At 37.9% G+C, this 24,619-nt stretch overlaps 1 protein-coding gene across 4 annotated transcripts in view; it reads right to left on the bottom strand.

Moving 5' to 3' along the window:
• The window catches only part of SLC16A7 (solute carrier family 16 member 7), a 137,260-nt gene that overhangs the window by 15,784 nt on the left and 96,857 nt on the right, over window positions 1–24,619 (bottom strand). For all 4 annotated transcript variants that reach the window (XM_060777546.2, XM_060777548.2, XM_060777549.2 and 1 more), the window contains exon 3: window positions 918–1,061. In XM_060777546.2, the coding sequence (XP_060633529.2) occupies window positions 918–1,061 (144 nt within the window). The remainder of the gene's footprint in view (window positions 1–917; window positions 1,062–24,619) is intronic.

The raw sequence follows: 24,619 nt of genomic DNA, 5'->3' as shown, positions 1-24,619 counted from the left end.
GCCATAAATGAGAGGGTGCTAAAATGTCCTAGTTATTAGCTTCTCATATGTGGCAACAGGCTAACTGCATGTGAATAAAACACTAGATTAGAAAGACCTTTGGTTTGATGCAGCTGTGGTTTCTTCTGATATATCCATTATGTTTAATACATCATGCCTCATTCAGTATGCAGTATGAAAACTACATACTGAGAATATAGTACTCATGTGTGAACCACCCTTTATAGGACAATTGCATTAATATACCAGGAGAACAAGTTGCTTAAAAAGTCCCAAGGGTGGATATTAACAGAGGGCTACCTTTTGGCTGTATGAATATGTGCCCAATAAGTGATTTGGATTTGCATTTGGTGAGATGTGAACTCCATGACTTTTACTGTCTTATGGTCTTTTACAACTCTGATCCTCAGACTTCAGTATATTATTAAGGCTGCAATTCTATATCCACTTATCTTGGACTAAGTATCACCAAATTCAAATAGGCTTTTTTAAAAAGACATCTAAAAGATTATTCCTGGTATAATGTTCTCTCATGAACACTTTCTTACAAGTTACTCTGTCAATAAACATATAGCACAATTTGGAGTTTGGTATGTAATCAAAATGTTCATTCCTTGTATATTAGTTGCCTGTAAATACATCTGCTGGTTAAAAAAAACTGATACAAAAATGAAGTACCGATGGTTATAATAAATGCTGTCACAAATCAATCAATTCTTAAGCTGTAATTACTGTGGGATGTAGAAAAAGGACTGTAGGGAGGGGAAAAACAGACACAGAAAGTTGAATGATCATGATAAAAATCAGATACAGACTATTTAGGGGTGTAGTTAAATATCCAAAGATGCACATGGAAATAAAACATCAGGGGAGAAATTAAATGTGTGGAATAAATAAAGGGGGGGGGGATCCCTTACCTCCAATAACACCGATACATATATAAAGCTCTATCACACTGTTGCAGAAAGAAGACAGAATCATTCCAAAGGAAGCCAGTACCCCTCCAGCCATCATGACTGGCCTGCTGCCATATTTGTTCACCAGGACACTGCTTATGGGGCCTGAAAACAGAAAGAAGAATGAGAGATATTTTCTAAAAGCAAGGAATATTTTCAGTGAATAAGAGATGGTTTAATCACACATACAGAGAAAGGAATCTATATCTATATTGATATTTGAATAGCAATATACTAGGGCTGGGCGGTTTCGGTTGCGATATTGAACCATTCAGGAGCAACTAAAAATCGAAACGAATTTTAAAAATTTATTTCGTAATTGTTTCGTAATTGTTTCGAAATTGTTTCGTTATTATTTCGTTATTATTTCCATATGTCTGGTGCAAGTTTTATAGTTGTTGTTTGTTTTATCAGTGATAAAAAAATAAATTATCACACCAACAGTCAACAACAGAGGGAGAGGGAAGCTTCAGAAGTTCCCCCTGTCCTATTTGGAGGGTTTTTTAGCATATTGCGCAATCGCGTCTGCCATTAACGAATCGATTCGTTATTGTTTCGAAATTGTTTTGTAATTTCCGAAATTTCCTAAATATCGAACTTTTTTAAAGAAAAAATTCAGAATTCTTTTAAAAAACGAAACTCAAAAACCCCCTAAAAACGAATCGAGTTTAGAAACAAATTTTTCCATGGTTGCCCAACCCTACAATATACATATAGCTCCAAAGAGATCAACTGAATGAGTTAAATGTGGATGAACAATGAGAATATGGTCTGTCCCAGACTCATCCTACTATGTCCCACAATGATGTGCCCTTTTTCAGTTGATCCCTTAGGGACCAGGAGAGTGGTTGGATAGATGAAAATAAACACAGATGTCTGAAGGATGAAGGAAGACTTTTTAGTCCTGGTCCTAGGGAAATTTGGGCAATGCAGCGTCATGGGCCATGACTGAATACATTATGTATATTTTGAATTAAACTGTAATCTACTTCTTTTGTCTGTTGCTTGCAGTCAAAGAGGTTATAGAATTAACACCACTATATATTTAGCAGGTCACGGAGTTTATGAATAATCAGAACAATTTGACTTCAACAAGGAACGATTAAATCTCACTGTTCCATGTGGGAGATGTGTCTCCCAATTATGAACCCCAATTCTATATAAAAATAATATTAAAATCCACACCTGCTAACTATGTTGAATTTAACAAAGTCTCTCAGTCTCAGAGGAAGGCAATAGCAAACTTGCAAAGCAAACACTATGATAGGATTGCCATAAATCAGCTATGACTTGAAAGCACACAACAAAATAATTTGAACCGAAGATGCCCTGTTTATCTGCTGTTACTACTGCAGGCTGGACGTACAACTTTCTGAGGTGAAGTGCATTACACTAGCATTAGTGATTGTATTCAAGAGAAGAGGAAGATATGCACATGTCTCATACTTCTACAAGATAGCCTTCCTGCCAGCATGGTTATCATGGGCTTGCTGGATGATATAGTTTATTTAATGTTTCCTGAAAACATCAAGTTGGGAAAGGATGGGGCCAGAATTGTAAATAATAGTCTGTCATACATCAGGTTCTATTTCAAAGACAGTTTAACAAAAATAAATAAATAATAAAAACTCGACAGATTTCAGTTTGATTTTTACCTGCATTTACGACATTTCAGGTTTTTTTTCCCCAAAACATTAATGTGTGAGATAGTTGAAGTGATTAATTAACTCATTCTAAGCAAACAACAAATATTATTAGAACTGGTTCATTTGAGGGAACAGATGAAATAGGGGACTCACTTTGTAGAAACCCTAGTAAATCTGTAAACTTGCCACATAGCCACTGTTAGAAATCACACAATTATGAATGATTTCTGAACTTATTTTGGATATGGGGAGAGTTCTATTTTAAAGGTGACTTCATTGCGGATCTGATTTCTGTGTGTTATAAATTTTCTTTCCTTTGTAAAATCAATGCTGTTGGCAAGAGTGTTAACCTATATAGGCTTGAAGGGTGCACAGATGGAATGCATGTGTTAAATATCAAGACTGAAATGTTGCCAGGCACATTTGGGTAGGCTTGCCCGTCGTGGTAATGCTATTTTAGGATCTAGTCAGTATTATCAGTCCTGGTTTTGTAAGCACTAAATTACCATTCTTAAAAAAAAAAAAAGAAATAAAAAGAAACCAAATCCGTCTAACATTTAAAGCCAGCACTAAAAACGACTCAGCAGTAAAATGAAATGTCAAGCACTGCATTCGGTTTTACTGAAAATCCATCTGTATGTTGTCCGAGGTATAAACTTTCCATTAAAAATCCCCATAAAAGAACAAACTTTACATTTAAAATATGAGAAGTCAAGTAAAATCTACTGTAACTTGTAAGTTTGTATAATGCCTCTAGCTCAGCTTCCAGTCGGACTATCTCCAAATCTCATCCCTTTAGTAGGGGTTGTCCTGTCATTAGGTCATGTGGCAATTGCCTCTGGCGAAAGAGTCTAGAAAATAGCAGTGGCAGCTGTGTAGGAACATCTTCTGTTGGAGAAGAGTTGTGTGTGCCATGTGGCCTATACAATGTCCCCTAAAAAATATCCTGATGCTCTCACATATGGAGAAGGATCTATTGCCAGCAATGAAATTAATTTTCAGCAGCCATTCCAGTTCATTTATATATACACATATTGGCTGGCATCCTATTAGTGACATATGCATGATTAAATGATTGTAGGTGTGTAGGACAATCGATCACAATGTCATAATATACATTCTGCTGGCAGAGGAGACAGTGAAGTTTCATATCACACCTGCATATTGTGGTTGCACATTGTGCCATGGCATTGAGCCCTCCACATGTGTTGCAAAAAAGTTCCTAATCTGCAGGAGGGCTGTGCAGTACTGGTGTAGAGTATCAGCACTATTCGTTCATTCATTCATCTATTTTATATTACAAAACATGGATTCTAAGGCTGCAATCCTATGTTGAGGAGCTGTTGGATTGCAGACAATATATGTATCTGTCTGTCTGTCTCTGTCTACACATATCTATATATAATATACCTCAGGTAGCAAAATGCTTTGTCTTCCCCTTCTCTTTTATTCTTTTGAGAATAATTTTGAATTTAGCATTCCATCCTTAACTGGGATGTTGTAGTAATAAGTATGGTGGCCTGTGATTTATATTCCCCTTTCCCAAGAATGTGGCCATATTTGAAAGATACATCAAGAGAGAAATTTGTGTCATGGATGAGCATTGTTGAGGTGTTTGTATACATTTTCTCCTTCTTTTGAGGGAAGAGGGAACTCCCCAGAGGACTTAATTGTTCAGGGTGGATTGTACAGGAGAATGTGGGTGATCCTGTAGATAACCTGTACCCAAACCATGTATGCCAGGTAAGCATTTTGAGTTTAAAAGAAACAGGGGACATCAAGCTCAAAGCCAGACTAAGGAAGACAACATCTGAAATGCACGATTACATCTGATGTGACTTGGAAGCTTTCTATGTGAATTGTTCACAAGGAGCAAGGTTGAAGGACTAATTCCTCTTCTTTGCACTAGGATCCCGAGAAACCTCTCATTAAAACTGGGGAGGATGGAAGTTGTTGTCCAATGACACCTGGTCAGCAAAATATGAGGAAAGTTGATTATGAACTCTAAAGTATTCAGTATTTGAGTATTCAGTCAATATACTCCTTGAAAACACACAGCTCTGCCCTGTCCTGGTAAGTAGATATTCTTTTCAGCAGATATCTCTGCGTAATTTTTCTCCTTTATGCATCTAATATAATGCTGTACTGTCATGCCTCAATGCTATGTCCATGAATCCATGTATAATTTATCTGCAAACATGTAATGAGCCTTTTAATGTCTGCGGAAATGCAATTGCACATTTTAACAATGCCTGTTGTTTCTTAAGTGGTATCTACAATGTACTAGTCTGCATCTTTGCCCAACCATGATTTCTTTTTTTTCTCTCATTTACTATCATACTCTTGCTATACGGCAATGTATGTCTCTGACAGGACAAAGACAAAGGGCAATTCTTCAGTATGCTCTAGGTATAGATGTAGATGGATGTGTGTATGTATGTTCTTATAAGGAAGAACAGAGGGAAAGAACTCACCACAAAGCCTCATTGGTATGTAGTACAGTGTTCGAATTATAGAGACTGGAAAGTAAAGAGACCTCCATAGTTAAATTCACAGGGTGCACCACATGCTTCTTTTCAATTGTGGGCAAATAATATCCCCCATTTAATCTTCTGACATAGGTAACTGATATAGCCATGAACAAAGGCTGTATGGACCATATTGTACAGCAGGGTTAAGAAAATGACATCCATAAGCTTCATGTGGTTCCCCAAGGCTGTTTTGAGGTACCCAAAGTACTCCCTGAAGCCCAAGTCACAATTAATTTTTTATTAAAATATCTGCATGCCCCTTAGGTCATGTTCATCTTCTTCCTTACATGGGTTAAATTAGACCTGGGACAGATATTTTCTAAAGTAGAAAGTAAACAGGATGTTGACTACAATTTAATTCCTCTCCTTGCCCTAATACAGCCAAGGAGGCACCAAAAACATAGCAAAATTGCTCTTTGCTAATAAGCACAAGGACTCCTTTAAAAAAACCCAAACATTCATTTAATAAGAAAAGAAATAGGAGATAGATGTGTGGTAGTGAAGATTTCAGACCTCCAAGAGGTCTTACAGCCTCCCAAGTTTTGGAACTTAGGATAGCCCTGTTCTATGTCAACATTATGGAAGGGAATAGGTGCACAATCAGGCAAATTTGCAGGTAGACCTAAGGGAGTTGGGTTCATTGCTATCTATTGTAGAGCAGGAATTTCTTTATGAAAGCTGAAGACAATAAGACCTAGACAATAAGACCTTGTTGGCACTGACAACAGCCAGGAAGGCCATGTTGATGGCAAAGCATTGGCAGCAGTAGTGTTGTTTATTTTTGTGTCTAGAATTAACAGTACACCTTTCTCCTAATAATGGGATTCAAGGAAGCCCAAACTTAAGCCAAAAGTTAGCTTCTTGGATTCATGCATATGTACTGTACCTGCAGAAAAAAATAGACTATTTTGCCAATGCACAATCTGCATATTTAGACACAGAAGCATAGTTGTGCAGCTGGTGCCGGTTTGTGTGTACACTGATATTCATTTTTGAACTCTACTTGAATATTCCAACTCAACACAAAATTTGTGAAAGAGAATCAATGTGTAATTCCACATGCAAAGCTTGACATGAGTAGAGATATAAATCTTTGGTTATTTTGGAGTAATCATGCAAGCAAGAGTATAATTACCACACTTTTGTTCCTGCTGGTGTAGAAAATTAATATTTTTGCACAGTACTCCTCCTGGATTCAAATGTTTTGATGTGTTCCAAAAGACTTTTCTGCATAGAAAAGTGGATTTTTTTAAAAAAAAAACCACACATTCACTGAACAGTAAGTGCAAAAAACCACTTATTTCCTGCATAGAAAATATGTTTCATCTTTTTATAAAACTGTGTGCAAAAGAGTTTCTAAGAAACACTTTGAGATGTTCAAATACTGTACTGCAACAAAACAAAAAAACTGTGCAAATTGCTTGCTACTCTATTATTGTTCCCAACAGGTTTTTCTGACTTTTAGGAAACCTATTTGTCAATCACCAAATGAATAATACAGAAAATTCTTTCCATCTCTAAACACTACAACATCCTGCTGTAGAAGCTTGGCCCTTAGAATCTCACAAAAGAAATACAAGCAAAATGCAATAATTCAAAAAGACAAATGAATCACAGAAAGTGAAAGGCTAGTATCTGACTAGTTTAAAGCTTCTCCCTGAACAATCCCCTTTAACTGACAAAGACTTGCTTGAGTAAAAACTTCATTTCCTACCGATAAAAGGAAAGCAGGGAGGCAGCCAGCTTGAGCCAAGTTTCCCATGCAGCATTATAACACTCTCACTTGGAGAAAGAGAAAGCACGTTGTCCATAATAAAACAGAATTTGTGCTTCCTCTAGTTGGTGAGGTCTGTGAAGGGCAACTTTTCTGACTAAAGGTGTTATAACATTCATTATCTGACCATCCACATGTGATAGTTAGGGTTTTTTTTCCTCCTTGTAGCAGCAGCTCAGGTTAATGATGAAGAATGTGTGGGTGGCTTCCACTAAACTCCAAAGAAAGCACTGTAGTGCCAGCAAAAAAAAAAATCTCAGCAGTGATGGCTGAGAAAATATTGGTTCTGTCATGCAAGGCAGAAGAAAAGGGTGCGCTCTGGCAAATATAACAGTGGATTAGCAGAAATAAGCACACTGCAGCACAAGACATGTTCCGGCAATTAACTCAAGCTTTTCCCAAGCAACATTTAGAATTCAGAGATAACCACAAATCCCTATTCAGAAGTTTTGCTTACCATATTTAGGGCAGATTTTTTAAAGGACATGCACACATAAATTGTCCTTTTTTAGGTGCTGCAAGAGTTTGTATTCCATTCCTCCCTCCATAGGGCATACCTTTCCCATCTCCTTACTAAAAAGTCCTGAGGCCACCCCCAAAGAGTCATCCCATGCTTCATAGTAAGCAGGACTTGGAGAAGTGTCTGGCCAGGTGCAAAATGATGACATTACCATTGAGTTCCACCAGGAAAATCCAAGGATCTCAGGGTCCTTCTACACAGGCCCTAAAGCCTGTGATAGCTAATGAGTTTACCTGAAGTGTCCAAACAGGCATGTAGCCAGGGGTGGGGGCTTGAGGGGCTTCAGCCCCCCCCCCCCCGAAATTCTCATGGTGGTTCACGAAAAGGCCTTACTGGTGCATTATTTAAACTGTTATTTTTATTCATATCATGATCTGATCACCATACTCAATATATCCCATATGCATGGGGGTATTGGGGTAATGATACAAAAGGTTTGCTAGGCTAGGCCCTCTTTCACTCAGACTCAGCCCCCCCAAAAAACTCAGCCCCCCCCCGAAACCCCCCCTGAAAAAATTTTAGCCCCCCCCCCCCCCCCGAAACGAAATCCTGGCTACGGGCCTGTGTCCAAACAACACCTGGGTTAACCCGGATTACTGCAGAGAAAACTGGGATTTTCCAGTTTATTCCACATTAATTTGACACCAGCAAGGTAAGGTCCAGATCTTTGCAGATGAGGGCCCTGTAGGGAATTATTCTCCACAGCTACCCTGCTTCTTTGGGCTTCTGGAGCCCATAGGAATGGAAGGGCACTTACTTTTTCTCCACCAGCTCCCCATTTTCCCCAAAAAACTTATCTGAGGGGTTGAGAATTTACCATATCCTACTGGTGAATCACTGGGTTGATCAATACATAGCAATTTCCTTACATAAAAGTTAGGGAAGTCACAATTTTTCTCATCCAGGGCATGAAAGGGTAGCTGATCTATGGATCAGTGCCGGAAGAAAATTATATATATATATATATATATATATATATATATATATATATGCTCTGTGCGTAATGAGTACCTTAAAAACAAAAGAACCAATGAAAGAAATAACACCAAATTTGGCAACAAAACATCTCACAACACAAGGAGTGACCATCACTCAAAAAAATATGATTTTGTCATTTGGGAGTTGTAGTTTGCTGGGATTTATAATTAACATATAATCAAAGAGCATTCTGAATTCCACCAATGATAGAATTGAATCAAACTTGGCACACAGGATTCCCCTGACCAACAGAAAACATTAGACAGGTTTGGTGGTCATTGATCTTGAGTTTTAGAGTTGTAGTTCACCTACATCTAGAGAGCACTGTGGACTCAAACAATGATAGATCTGGACCAAACATGGCACAAATACTTAATATGCTCAAATATAAACACAGATGGAGTTTGGGGGAATAGACCTTGACATTTGGGAGTTGTAGTTGCTGAGATTTATAGTTCACCTACAATCAAGGAGCATTGTGAATCCCACCAATGACAGAATTAGGGCAAACCTCCCACACAGAACCCTCATGACCAACAGAAAATACTGTGTTTTCTTGTGATCTTTTGGCAAGCCTTCTGACACCCCCTCGCAACACCCCCCCAGAGGTCCCAAACCCCAGATTGAGAAATGCTGCCTTAAGGCCATCCAGTCCAATTCCTTTCACCAGGGCAAGAAAACATAAAGCCCTCCTGACAAAGGGCCAGCCAGCCATTCACACACACACACACACACACACATGTATATGACAGATGCAATATCAAAGATTTGAAAGGTACCCCTAAAGAAGAACAACAATATGTTGCATGTTCCAGAGTAGACAAACCAGACAATCACCACATCAACACTGGCAAAGAAACAGTAAGAAATACTGTTCACCCACAAGCATAAAGACTTTACATATATTTGAAACCAACACTTTCTCATTAGATCATCAGACTGGGCCACAGCAATATGTGGCAGGGGACCTCTAGTAGTTCATAAAGATAAAGAAGTCAATCAACTCTAGCTGTAACCAAACATTTTTCTGTATTAACTCTACACAATAGGGAATGTCATGAAGAATAAATAGAATCATCTTCATGAAGATAGAAAACAACTTCATATATTCCTTCATCAGACAGAAGTTGCTAAAGGAAATATCTTGGCAACAGAGTATATGAACCAAAATTACTTTTTAGGCTCAGTTTTTTGTTGCTGCTATACTATGAATAAAACAAATACAAAATACACAACTGAGTCACATAGCCTATGCTTTTTGTTTCATGGGTAGACTCATGTTCCCTGTAATTTCTAAGCTGCATTCCTTGACTCATAAAATCTCTCATAGGCAAATAAACAAATAACCACCACCTATTTTTTTGCATTTTTGTTCAGAATAGAAAAATTAGTCCTATAAGAGGCATAATTATTTTCAAAAACAACCCTTCAGAATTTTAAAGCAAATCATCATATAGTGGTTTCCCATTTCATTGGTTTCACATCTTCCTTTGAAGTGGATCAAGATGGAAGCAGAAGTTTGTTTTTTAATTCTCTCCAAGATGTGCTGACCCTCATATGCACACATGTGAATATTTTAATGTACACACATTTCTTAATCTCTTTCCTCATCCAATTCTAAATTGAAGTCCTGTTTAATATTATAAAAATCAAAAGAAAGGAATGAGGAATTGGGTTTTAAGAGCACCTTTTAACATGTGCTTTTCAGCTATTAACCTGTTTCCACCAGCAAACCTGCCCCCCCCCCCAATTTTATCCTGGTTACTTTTGGATTTTTAGCTATGTGTAGAGGGCCCTGAGTGATAATCTTAGATGAAGGCAATAACAAACTTCTTCTGAATAATTCCTGCCTAGAAACTGCTTTGATGTGGTCAGTATAAATAAAGCTTAACTTAAAGGCATGTGATAGCAATAAAAATACAAATTTCATAAACTAGGCTTTCCCAATATCTGGCAATATCCAGATATTGTGGACTACAGATCCCATCATCCACAACTATCACAGCCATTCCTCATGCTGAGTGGAAGTTCATTAGCTTTGGAAAAGGCTGCTTCAAATTACGAAATTATAAAGACAGGGGAAAAGTGGCAGTCTTTTATATTGTCTTAAACTTTGAGGATGCACAGCATTCTCCTATCTCCACCCTTCCTAGCACTTCATAAGATTGTGGAAGCTCAGTTTGAACAACCCAGAAAAGAATAAAGGAAGATTTATTTGGTATAAAATCCATATCCCGCTGTGCTCTCAGGTAGAATAACATTTATCAGTCCAAATATATTAGCTATACTCCATTTATGAGGGAAAGAGTCCAAAGCACCAGAACAATTACATTCCTGCATTTGTCCTATTCATTTAAAAGGCTGAGATCAAATACTTTTTACTTATACAGATGCCTCCCATGTAAGCCGCATCTCCTAGGGCTGACAAAAATTAATGAAACCTTAAACGATGTACAGCCATAAAAGTGCAATATAAATGGGCAGTGCATAACAACAACTGCACGGTGGCATATTATTCCAAATGTGAGAGGCATTAAAGCTGAAATCCAACCAGTTCTCTTACCAAACAACAATTTTCCAAATTTCAGTTTTGATGGTGGGTAGAGGAACTTTCTATTTGCTTCTGAAAATACACCTTACTCATCAAGCTTGAACACATGCACACTACACAATTACAGAACTTTGATACCACTTTAACAGTCATTCCATAGGATGGAATGATGGGATTTGTAGTTATTACTCTTGTTGACAGTTCAAAATGCTGCTTCCTAAATTGCCGCTCTCAGGATTCTATGAGATAGAACCATAATAGTTAAAGTGGAATCATGGAACTATAATTCTGTAGTGTGAATGAGCCCATGTTCTGCTTTTCTTATGTCTTATATATCCACATCTGAGCAGCTCTCCATATTTTATCTGCGGTCTTCCAACATCATGCTTTTCCTATCAGATGTTAATCAAACAGCTTTCCTGTTATCCTATCAGTTCATCATTTCCCCATTGACCAAAAGTTGCCATCATCTCTACAAATGCTCTTGGGAGCATTTGTGCTACTAAGTCAAATAAAAACCAAGATACAGATGGTCCAAAAAGATTTTAAAATACTTTTATTTAATCATTCTCTAAAATCTCATGCTTTGTAGCAATGTTCACCTCAGCTTTCAGTTCAGTTCAACATATTTAGGTTCATTTCAATGACCAGTGCACATTTCTTAAAACAGCCTTTCCCACTAGCCTTTCCTTCAAATATGTTGGATCACAAAAACCATTATTCCCAAACGGCATAAGCAATCAATTACAGTGGTAATTGCTATCCACTGAGGGATAGTTCCAGGACCCCCCATGGATACTAAAAGCCATGGATGTTCAAGCCCCATTATATGCATAGTAAATAATAGAGGGACTGCATCTAATCCAACCTCCTGCCATATAGAAATTGATAGCTATGTACTGTCTGTGTTGGCAGAGGAGAGCTTGCTTCTGGTGGTCTCCCCCCTCCCAAGAATGACACAAATGTTGGGTAAAATATATCCCAGTGGTCACCAGGGTGTTCCAGAAATATGCTTAGATAGGTCACTACACCTATCTAAGAAAGGTAAGCCCACAGAACAGAAAGGAATGGCAGTCCTATTTCATTCTCTGTTTAGTTTTCCACTCTTTCCAGAAGCAACATGTACCACTAACTGATGGCAATCTGATACTGAGGCATGCCAAAGCAGTCAGCTGTTTTCTTCCACAGTTTGCTTTGCCACATTGATGGCAGAGTTCTGTGGAGTGCTTACAGGAGGGTGCTATAAAACACACTGATAATTCCAAAGAGATTGATAAAACCTTCTGACTGATACTTGGCAACTCTGCCATATGCTATCTGGGCTTAATTCAGGCAGCTAGTTTATCTCTCCAACCCACAATATCACCAGCTATAAATGCTCTGATTATCAAGTGCTGTTGTGTATTCTGGAGCACTGCCAGTATTGCGTGACTGCTCAGCTAGGCAGCGATCACCTTGGCTCCCTTGCACTTTCAATTGTTTATACATTCATACTGCAACCTGGAATGGCTTTGGATATTCAAAAGTACACTCATGCAGCTCTTTCCATCGCAGGGTCTGACCAAATTTGCTAACACCCGAGGGTGGACTGAAATCCAAATATTTACTAGAATTTAGGTGCAAATACCAGTTGGGCAACTTTTCAATCCAAGTTCTGTTTTGGTCATTAAAACAAGGACTATTAGCTAATGGCACATGAGGCAATAAAGATGGCTATTTGTTCATACCTATGACAACAACATTATTAATGACTACATAAACTTGGGCATGCATTGTTCTTCCATTTCTCTGTTTGAAGAATGTGAAGGAAAGAGTGAGAGCTTAGGCTTCCACTATCTACTTACTTACCATTCACATTGGCCTAATCTATAAGATGATTTGTCCTCTAGTACTGTTGTGATTCTATGGGAAAATCAAGACTTTGGAATACATTCTCCACATTCATTTTAAATTTAAAAACAACCAAAGCAAGTAGGAGTCAAGGAAGGGAGAGAGCTGGGGAAGTAAGTGAATTACTTAACCCTCTCCATGATGACCATCATTCTGTGCCATTCCTTCAGCTTCTTTTTCATCCTTGGATGAAATGTCTGCCTCCTGTTTTTTGATTAAGCTAGATTACTGAACCATGGGAAGGAACTTCAGATTATCACAAACTCATCAAAGGGGAAATCAATCTATCCCAAGACACATGATATTACAAGTTTTAGGAGAGATCTACACTGACCTGAAAATCTGAGAGCAATCTGGCATGGCATACAGCAACTCAGCCCTGGTATGAGTCACACAGGGACTAACCTAGCCGCTGTAAAAGTGGTAGGGAGTCCCAATTGTTAAGCAGCAATGGCAATGGTTCAGTGCCAATGTTCATCAACACATCAATAACAAATGTGGGGAAGAGTCCAATTCTTTCAACTGCTGTGGCTCAATGGCAGTTGTAGTTTTACATGGTCTTCGATTTTTTAGGGTAATGCATGCTGGTGTCTCATCAAACTAAAAATCCCAAAATTCCATTGCATTGAGCCATGGCAATTAAAGTGGTGTCAAACTGCGTTAACTCTACAGTGCATGTGCATCCTAAGTCTCCCAGTTACCTTCTTTGATGATTAGGGCTATGAAATTAGGTTTCTACTATCCATGCTCAACTTTATCCACTTACCAAAACAGAGCAGCTTCATTGGGCTGACTAAAATGATCTTTTTGAGAGCCAAAAAAGATTCTGGATATGATTTAGGCATTTCAAATGGTCTTCTCATCAAACAGTAACACTTTGGGAAGGCAGAGCTTGCAATTTAAGTGCTACAATGTTTCAAGGTGAGCATTAAGAAACTCAATTGTAGATGTAAGATACCTGATAGAATTAATAAATGTTTCATGTTCAGAAACAAACAGAATGATTTTCTCTCCTTGCATAGCACTTTGCAGCTATTATAATCCTCAAGGGCTTATGTGAATTAAATCACTGTGCAGCCTTCCTGTCACAAAACATGTTTTAGAGTTTTCGCCTAAATATTATTGCAGCTAGCCTGCACAGTTAAATGCTGCCATAAAAATTACACCTTATGAAAATGAGATGCCAATGCAGGAATGGCTAAGGCCACCAGCTCATCCCACTGAAATGAAAAAGCAATGTTCGTTAACAAAACCAAGAAAATACATGTATATTTATATCTAGTATATTTATATTAGTCATAAAGGAGCAGGAGGAGTAGGATTCCCCATTAAAACAATGTAACAAGCAAAAAATTTCTGGTCAGATTTACCACCCATAAATCTTACTTGGAAAATAATACATTCTGATTCATTCCTAAAACAAAACACAAACTCCACAGCTGGGGAACATTATGCAGCAACCAAACGAATCAGCACCAAACAATTAGATCGAAATGAAATGGCACAAAAATGTACAAGGTTTTGAGTCCCTGTGAATTCATAATGAGAGGAGATACTTTGGGGGGGGGGGGGGGGGGGGTTGAGGAAGAAATAGAAATATCCAAAGCAGTAAGATAGAATCACAATCAAATTATTATACAGTTGATCTTTTCTAAGCCTGCTCCAAATTGTTTATATCTTTTAAACAAACAAACAAATGAGATGCCCAGAACTGAATATAGTGCTCCAGATGAGACCTGACAAGTGTAGAATATAGTGGGCCTAATACTTTTCTTGATTTGGTAACTAAGCTTCTATTAATGCAGGCTAAAATAGCATCCACCTCCTTCACTGGAGTATGGTATTATACAGCTACTTCATGTTCAACTTACATTGAACAATAATCCCAAGGTCTTTTTCACATGTAGTATTACTGTGCTATGTACACGTACACACACACACACACACACACACAGAGAGAGAGAATCTGATATCTGTGCTTTTGGTTGTTGTTTTTTTTTTTGTGTTCCAACATTTTATAATTTTGTCCATATCCTCCAATGTGTTATCCTCCTTTTCAATTCTGTGCCATCTGTAAACCTCATCAAGATTCTCTCCACCTTATAAACTTGTTGAAAAGTAATGACCCTAGGATAGGACCCTCAAGCACACCACTCAAGACTCAGTTTAATGTGCAGTAGCTGATGATGATCCTTTGCACATGGTTTCCCAATCAATTATGGATCCCAAAGTTATGAGATTTGCAGTTAGACTCAGGCTGGATTTACATTGCCATATAATGCAATTGGACTCTGCATTATATGGTCAGCATAGAACAATATAATGCATTTTAACTATATTAAACTGCATTATAGAGGTTCACACTGGTTTCACTTTAATTGCTTTGGTTTGTCAAGGAACTTGTGGATGAGGGTTGGTTGAGTGATGGCTTGGCTGTAGAACTGGAGCCTACCTCTATCCAGAAGGAACAATTACTCAGCCTTCTGGCTAAACACAGAAGATTCCTGTTGAGCAGGCTGAGGAAGAGTTAACTGTTCCTGTCTTTGTGGAATTAAGGAGAGAAAAGTTCTCCACTGAGGAAATCTTTGAGTCTTGCTGAGAAGATGGCCGGCACCAGGGATAACCTATAAAAGTAGCATTTAAAGGACTGGAGTGTGTTACCTGATTGCTGGCTTCAACTTCAGTATCCATGCCAAGACCTTGGAACCTTGAACTCCTGTGCACATTTGAAATCTGAACTGCTCTCACACATCAACTCTGGACTTGTAGGCTCAACCTTGTTACTTAGATGTCTGGTAATTGACTCTTGACCCGTGACTGGACATTTGGCTTTGCCTCCTGCTAGTTCCCCTGAGATTTGGTAACACTCTGGATTAATTGGCTAGACCTTAGAGTGTTGTACATTCCTACCTGTGTTTAAAGGTTCAGCCTCTTGAAATGATTTCAGCACCTGGGATTTGCTGTATAGGGAGGTCTTTTTAGAGACCTCAGCCAGTGTGCAGCAAACTAGAAATTCCAGAATTGCATTGACTGCAGCCATAGTAAAGTAGTATCCAAGTGCTATAACTCAGAAATGTGAATGAGCTCCCCAATAATAAACTTATCCTATCCTGTCCTATCGGATTTGTCATCGATCCACTTCTTTGGGTTTCACGCAAATCTATCATTTGCTAAAACATACGCTCCTGTGCTTTTCTTTTCCATTTCTGGCCAAATAGCTTAACCATTGGTTTGTTCTATTGAATATGAGGTCTGCCCAGGGGCCACTTGTGGTCTCTTGATATCCAGTTAGTTAGTCAACTTTTCCATTGGTTGTCTTTTCTTCATGCTAATAAACATAGAAAAGTTCAAACTGGTTGGGAATGTCTTTTATGGTTTATCTGAAGAAAGAAATGTGAATACATAACACATCTTAGCCACACATCTGATAGCAGTAAGAAAACATACCTGGATTCAAGGCCAATAATCATAATATAAAAATATGGGAAGACAGCCTGCTATCTTGGCGGAAGCATATCAGTATGCCGATTGGTAATCATTATACTTTCTTCTCCAAAGCCCATATTTTACAAGTGAGCAAATATGACATAGCAAGGCAGATTATCCAAGGAGGAGAAAAGCCATATAGATAAATGTTGCTTTCATGTTGTTCCAATAATCTTGGTTTCAAATTAGGTTAGGAAGGAGCCAATGGGGACTGACTCATCTTTTCATAACTCGATAGCATCTAAAGGTTACCCTTTATTTTTTATTTTTTAGTTATTGATAAAATGACTTGAGGCAAAGCAATAGATAAATACTGTACTACACTAGAGGGCTATAAAATAAGGTGGGGGAATCCTCTTCAGCTCAGGCTCCAGAGTTAATATGTGAAAACTATCATGAAAGAATGGCAGTTTTTCAGCAGGCCTCACCAGTGAGTCAGGAGATTGATGAATCCATATTTCTATCCATATCAATTTTATATAAAGTATTGTTCCTTCCTCAGATTTAAAATCTGAGTTTCAAAAACAGTATCAGACCCAACAGAAAAAATCAAATTTACTTTACTTTACTTTACTTAAAATATTCATTTCTAAAGATATTTGCTCTCAAAGATCAAAATAGTTTGTCCCAATATACACAATTTAAAATGCATTTAAAACTTGGAACTTCAATGCATCACAAAATTTAGAGAAACATGAAACAAAAAAGAGGGCAATGGAAAGGTCAATTCAGTGTTCAAACCAACGTTCCCCACTCATAAGCTCATTTAAGAAAACCTGCATGGAGCTAGGTATCTTCTTGATGTATTGAGATGGAATGAGAAAGGATAGGCCCATACACTTCTGAATTTATTTATTTATTTATTTAACTTGTATACCGCTACTCCCAATTTGGCTCGGAGCTGTTTACAGAAGCAGATTAAAACAATACAATTAGCTTTAAAAATAACAATAACAAAACAATAGGCAGCACGCAACCATCCAGTAACGGCCTCAAGGCACTGATGGAAATTGTCAGGTACGGAGTCCGGCCGGCCCTCCATCCTCAGAATGAGCTGAGTGTCATAAGCATACTAGTGGCACTCAAGCCCAAAGCTTCGCACCAGTCGGGCAAGTGGTCGCATATAGATGTTAAATAATAGAAGAGAGAGAATGGCTCCCTATGGGACCCCGCATACTAGCAGAGACCTCTCGGAAACCATCCCTCCCCTCACCACACGCTGTCCCCTATTCTGGAGGAAGGAGGACACCCACTTAAGGGGTATCTCCCTAATCCCAGTCATGGCTAGGCGGTGGGTTAGTAGATTGTGATCAATGTATCAAATGCTGCTGTGAGGTCCAATAACACGAGCAGCGCTGATCCGCCTTTATCCATCTAGGGGCGATCTCATCGAGTGCCTTTGACAATTTGGTGTTCCATATATCCACTTGCACCTCCAGTGAGTCGCTGACAGGTTCCATGGCCTTCAGAGCATTCAGGAATGTGGCCGGTTCCATAAGTCTCTTCGGGCGAACCCAAATAGGTCCGGCGCCCAGACCGGGTGAGGTATGCTCTATACGGATTGTTAGGGCACAGTGGTCTGACCATGGAACCTCCAGAATTGAGGTTAGGGTCACTTGGATTCCAACTCCGAAGATCAGATCTAGTGTGTGTCCTGCCCAGTATTATAAAGTGAGAGTCCTAGTGTCGCCATGGTCGACACTAGGTCTTCAGCTGCTGAAGAAAACGAGCCTGCATCAGCGTGAACATTGAAATCCCCCAAGACAATAAGCCTGGGGAACCTCAAGGCCCACTCCAACATAACCTCCAGCAACTGTGATAGGCTGTCCACTGGCGCAGTAGGCACACGGTACACCAGTAGAAAGGCTATACTCTCCTGTGAATCCCATACAAGGCCAACACTTTCAATACCAGAGATGTTTGGAGTGGGAGCCGCCCTAAGAGATAAATTATCTCGCACGAGCATTGCCACTCCACCCCCCCCCCCATCTCCCAGTCCACATCTGATGGGTGATAACAAAATCTGGAGATGATAATTCCTGAAGGAGGACCTCATTGCCCCCCTGCAACCAGGTTTCCATAATGCATGCTAAGTCGGCTCCACATTCAAAGATGAAATCCCTGATAGTATTGATCTTATTCTGCACCGACCTAGCATTCACCAACACCAGAGTAGGAGGGGAGATATTTGGAGACCTGTCACTGGTGTGACTAGGGATGGCATGCAGGTCAGAGGAGGGTCGAGTCTTCAGATGACTCGGCCTCCCTCTCACATACGACCTGTGGCCACCACTAAACTTCCCCCTCCCAGAGGTTACAGAGTGGGTTATTTCATCAGGGGCACTCTCAGCTTCTAAATGTCCTGAAGTATCAGGGCCAGTCTCAATGAATCCTTGGTTATACCACTTTTCCAGTTGCTTTTAAAACATCCTTCTTTTTCTCTCTTCTACCCACTTTCCCCCTTTATCCTGCAAACATAACTCAAAGTGCAAAAATAATTCACTCTCGGTGCAGGGAGGAGGGAGGCAATCTTGCCCTTCCTTGTAGACTTGGGCAAAAGCAAAATTTGAAACATGTCCTAGTTTGTCTTTCTTTCGTTCATAATTTTTGCCATCTTGTCCAAACTCCGATGTTGTTTGACCACATGTATCTCAGTTTCAATCTGTAAAAAGGTTGTCAAATATGCCATTAGTAATCTCACCAGACTACAGTGTTGATTTGTAGACTGTGTTTAGCAATTCAAGCTAACCATAGAAATGTAGAATTGTTTAAAACTGTATATATATTTTTTCCTTGAGACATTCTCTTGATGGCAGAAAAATTATTTACTAGTGACATCTGGAAACCTGAGTGGCCTTTCATACTTCACTTCTGACCTCCCAATGTCCTCAACTTGCTGTTCTAAATCTCCAGCATACTTTATATGATCCCATGACTGCAAGATTAAGAATAAAAGAGATTCCATACAACCTTTAATCAGGTGAACATTTCTTTCTTTAACTACCACTGTAAGGAAGAAGCTTACAGTTCATTGTATAAATATAGAGAAAATTTCAATTTAATCAAAGGTTCTTGCAAGTGGGGCTCTTTTCTACCAAGAATCCAGGATTGTATTAGACTATTTTCTTTTCCTTTCTAAGGGATAATCTGAATTGCTATATAATCATGTGAAGGTGGAAGGAAAAGCAATGTGGAAAACTCTCAGGAGATAATGAGAAGATTTTTATTTTCTAAAAGCACATTTTACATGCAAAAGATAAGTTCCATTGCTAGCTTAAGTCTCTAATAAGTGAGTGGGAACTAAGAAGCAGAGATAAGTTTAGCAGCAAGTAAGCATTAAAGTGAACAGCTTTAAGCAAGCAGTTATCTAAAGAAAGCATTCAGCTTCATCATTGTTTCTTATTTCTGATTACTCATCCTTTCCATTTGATTTATTTATATTTTCTGGAAAGGGTAAGATAAAACAATGCCCTCTCTTGCCTGCACATTTCTATTCTATTTTGCTTTGTTTTAATAAATCCAGATTGAGGAAGTGACTGTCAAAATGGTTGCTGGAAGGGATTTCAAATGTATAACTGAAGGCAGTGTCAGAAACTCAACAGCTTAGCCAAGGACTGCCCGAGGCCATTTTTGTGTGTGAAATAATCACTAATGATATTGGGCCTAAGAGTATCTTTTTACAGTTCTTCTGAAAACATTGCAGTCCATATTCTGGTTCTCCAAACCTTGGATTAAAACAAGGAGAAACAGCAAGAGACCATACTGCTTGCATGTTTCTGGGAGTTACAGTTTTTTTTAAAAGGTATCTTCTCCTACTCTGGTTGCAATATTACATCCTGCTTTTGTACATTATCGCCTGACTTTTGAGCTATAAAACTCCTACACTCTCATATTAATCATGTAAAATATTGTTTTCTTCTTTTTATGCACAATGGGGTGTCCCAAAATTTATATATACTCAACATTTTATAACTCCTGATTATTTCTGTCATTTTGTTTCAAAAATGTATATTATACACTCCCCTTAACAAGATTAAAGATGTCATTAGTAGACAAATTCCACAAAATTACAATTAAACTTGGATCAAGGTTTACAACCCTGTGCTTCAACAATGCAGGCACAGGGAAGATAATTCATAAAATTACAATTTATTATGGATTTTTAACTGATTAAATCCTTGTTAGAAAATATTCTTTAACATGAATGTATTTACCTGGTTTTCAAATAATTGTGTATTATGAAAGAATTCCAGCTACTATTAGTTGTTAGAGGCTATATTAATGGAGTGCAACCTATATATTCAAGGAGGATTTTGGATTACAAATTGTCTCTAGTCTTTCTATGTTGGTCAGCTATCTATGAATTTCTTTCATGTGATTAAGAATCATAAAGATAGTGAAAACAGAACTGTGCCTATTAGCTCCACTCCCATTATTGAACCACATCATTACAACCATCTTTTTCATTTTTAATACTAACTTTTATTACATTAGAAATTATTTCGTTACAAAAAAAATCTCTACAATTCATATAGTTATTTCTTCTCCTTTCCTCTGTTGTGCTACCTGTTCTCCAGAGTCTTTCTTTTCTTTATGATCCCACCAGGACCTTGTTTCTTTTTGTGGGAGTCTGTTCCTATCTTCTTTCTTTAATGTTTCTTCAATATTTTTTTCCATATGCTTTCAAAATCATTATCCTTTCTTAGGTCTTTCTAAATCTTTAATTACATGTTAATTTATCATTTATTGCTAATTTCCAAATGTCCTTATACCATTCTTCTATCTTAATTTCCACCTCTCCTTTCCATTTTTTTGCTATTAGTAGCCTTGCAGCCATTAACAGCATTGTTATCAAATTATTTTCATTTTCATTCCATTCATCTGTATTATAAATACAGATGTCACCAGATTTATATTAATTTTTTCTTCATAATACTTTCTATTTCTACTATAAACTTTCCCCAAAACCTCTGTACAAATTTACAATGCCACCACATGTGAATATACATTCCCCTTTCTTGGCAACCCCTCCAACATTTTTCTGAACAACTCTTGTCTATGTTGTGTATCCTTGTCTGGGGTCAGGTACCATTTCCATACCATCTTGTAGTAGTTTTCTTTTATTCTAATTGATAAATTCTTGAGCAGTCCTGTTCTCCTTAATTTTTCTCAATTTCTTACTCCTATTTTTATTCCCAATTCTTTCTCCCATAGTTCCCTTGTTTAGATTCCCTTTCTCCTACTTTAATTTCTATTAATATTTTGTATATCATACTTGTTATCCCTTTCTGATACCAATTTTGTTCTTTACTCTGCTATTATCTTTTCAAATTTTGTTGGTTTCTTTTCCCCCGAGCTCCCGCCTTCCCAAGTTTGAATCATTGGTCCATTTGAGCCCAATGGAGTCATAATATACTTAATTCACCTAGGATTCCCTTAATGTTGTTGTTCTCCTTTTTTTGTCTAATTTCTTTCTCTTCAACTCCTTATCCATCACATTTTTTAGGTCTTTGGGAAATTTTCCCTCCATTACAACTGGCATTATTTTAGAATTCCCTTTGATTGGGTATTTCTTATATTTGTTCCATATTATTAGTATATCTTTTAATGGTACATTTCCCATTTGATTAATTTCCTTTTTTGAGTATTCCTTAAAAATATTTTTTTCTAATCTCATTTCTATGCATTTAGTATTTTTTACCACCATCTTTCCCCCCTGCAATCCACACAGAGAAGGGGATGCTACCTTCTTTCTTCTTCTTCAGTTTATTTATATTGGTGCAAATTAAGTTCATATTGCAAAAGTAGTATATGCAAAGTGGAATCACAGCATTGTAATTCTGTAGTATGAAAGGGTCCCAGAACCACTAGGTCATTGTGGTAGATCCCGTTTCACAGAACTATTTGATCCTAGTTCGCATTTGTTCAACTCATGCGTTTGATGGTATTCTTAGTAAAATTTAGTTAGAAGGAAGATTTATAGAGTGGAATCATCTGTTTTGTGTAGCTTTAGCTATCAATAAGAATTCACATAAATGGCCACACATCATCATGCATCTTGCCCCAGGTCCCATGTCAATTCTTACATGCCCCGCCCTTTGATCCAGCTACATCTTTCAGTTCATCACAATGCTTTTAAGTGGTAAGTAGTCTAATTTAAGTTGCTGGTGTTCAAGGTGGCTAGTATTATTAAATTCAACAAGCCTCATTATCATTAATCCATTATATTAGAAATGTAAATTTCCATTTGTTTTTCATCACTGTATTCCTAAAAAAGGATTTTATATATTGCATGTCTTTAAAAACCTAGGAAAAAAATCCATAAATATTTCTCCTTGTTTAGTAAACTTGTTAAGCATGATAAGCTAAATATTAAATGTCACTTAGCTAACAGAGTAAATAGCCACCCATATTATGGTGCTGTAATTTTATTTTATTTTATTTATAATGTCATTAATTAATGCGCTATTTTATACAAGGCAATTACCTAACCTGAGTACAAACCTTACAATCTGGTAAAGTGATTCTGTGGACCAGGGGAGGGAGAATATATCACGAAAGAGATACTATGTGAAATAAGTTTGTGAATCAAGTTTAAAATTTGGATGTCTTATTTGAAGGGCTGCAAGTAAAATGAAACAACCAGTTGGCATGAGATTTGACTATGAGTACTTTGTAATGATGGTCTATCAGCCTGGAAATTCATCATTGGTTCCAACCAGAGTGAATCCACTGAATCAGTTGTTGAATGATGAATCAGCATGTAGGCAGATCCAATTGATTCAATTATTCTATTCTTTGTTGTGTGCCTTCAAGACACTTCTGACTTATGATGTCCCTATGGCAACTCTGTCATGGGGTTTTCTTGGCAATATTTGTTCAGAGCAGGTTTACCTTTGCCTTCCTCTAAAACTGAGAAAATGTGACTGGTCCAAGTGCATCACATGGGTTTCCATAGCTTAGTGTAGACTGGAATCTTGGTCTCCATAGTCATAGTCTAATATTCAGACACTTATGCCATGATTTCCCTATTCTATTTTAGTTAGGATCAAAATAGGATTTATCAATTCCTCTTTTGATTTCATCAAACAGGCTTTTTTACCCATCATAGGATGCTTCCAGCACAGTTCAGAGACGGAGCTCGCCAGATCCCATCAAAAAACACACAGCTACTTCTGGCGGGCCCCATCCCCAAACCGTGCTGGAAGTATCCTATGACAGAGCATCCCATGTTCTTGTTGCCAGCAACAGGGACAGTGCGAAGGAAAGCCAGGCAGCAATGCTTTCCCTTGAGTGATGGGGAAGGTGGCATTGCAGACGATGCAGGGCATGGGACAATGTATCCCCCTGCTGCCCTACCATCATGATGCCTGGCAAATCCCCCCTCTGTTGCCCATATTAGGATCCTTTGTCTCCATTGCCATGAATACTTCTAAATACATTCTAGATTGTGCATATATTTAACGAATTTTATTTTAGCACATTCTAATCACAAATTCCTAACAGAATAACAAACCTTTAATATCCATTGTATGTACCATTTTGTGTCCATTTTTTGCACTTCCAGCTTAGAGTTTAGAGTTCTAAAAATTATCAAGTCACAATTCTAACTTTTTTTATAATTTAAGAAAATGTTAATGTTATTTCAAAAATCTCAAAAGTGTTTACAACAAAGGGATTTAAATATATTCATGTATATTTAAAGTAGCCTTAGAACTGAACACTTACCTACATCAAAGAACAAATTGTCCCTTGTAGCTTAAACAAATTAAACGTATTAATGCTTTAGACTGTATTTTAAAGTGGTCTCTCCTTATTTATTTATTACTGCCTTTCAAAACTTAACTACTCAGTAGTGCTGGAAGAAATAATAAAGACTCTTAAACACATGTGCTTTGATGTGCCATTGATTTGAGGAAACCTTAATTCCAAGCAAATATGCTTACAATTGCTGCCTGACAGTGTGAGTTAACAAACATTTTCTTGGAACAATTATACATTTGCATTGTACTTATGGCATATAAAGTCTTTAGTGTAATTGGCTAAACTAGAATGAGATTCTGGAGTGTTCAGAGACCTTTCAATTAAACAGAGATAAGGAAGGGAGAAAATCCAAACGAATCTTTACATGGCTCGGATAACTGAGTTTTCTTTGGAAAAGCAAATTTCCTAAAATTTTCTGGGATGGATGAAATACCCCCCTCCCCACTGCCCGGCAACACACATACTGAGGCACCTATCACAGGGGGAAATGCATCACAACAATGTGCAGAAAACCTGCTAATTT

This window comes from Anolis sagrei, chromosome 5 (assembly GCF_037176765.1).
Source record: "Anolis sagrei isolate rAnoSag1 chromosome 5, rAnoSag1.mat, whole genome shotgun sequence".
Lineage (NCBI taxonomy): Eukaryota > Metazoa > Chordata > Lepidosauria > Squamata > Dactyloidae > Anolis > Anolis sagrei.
Note: the sequence above shows the minus strand (reverse complement) of the source record. Positions and strands in the feature narration are given on the sequence as shown.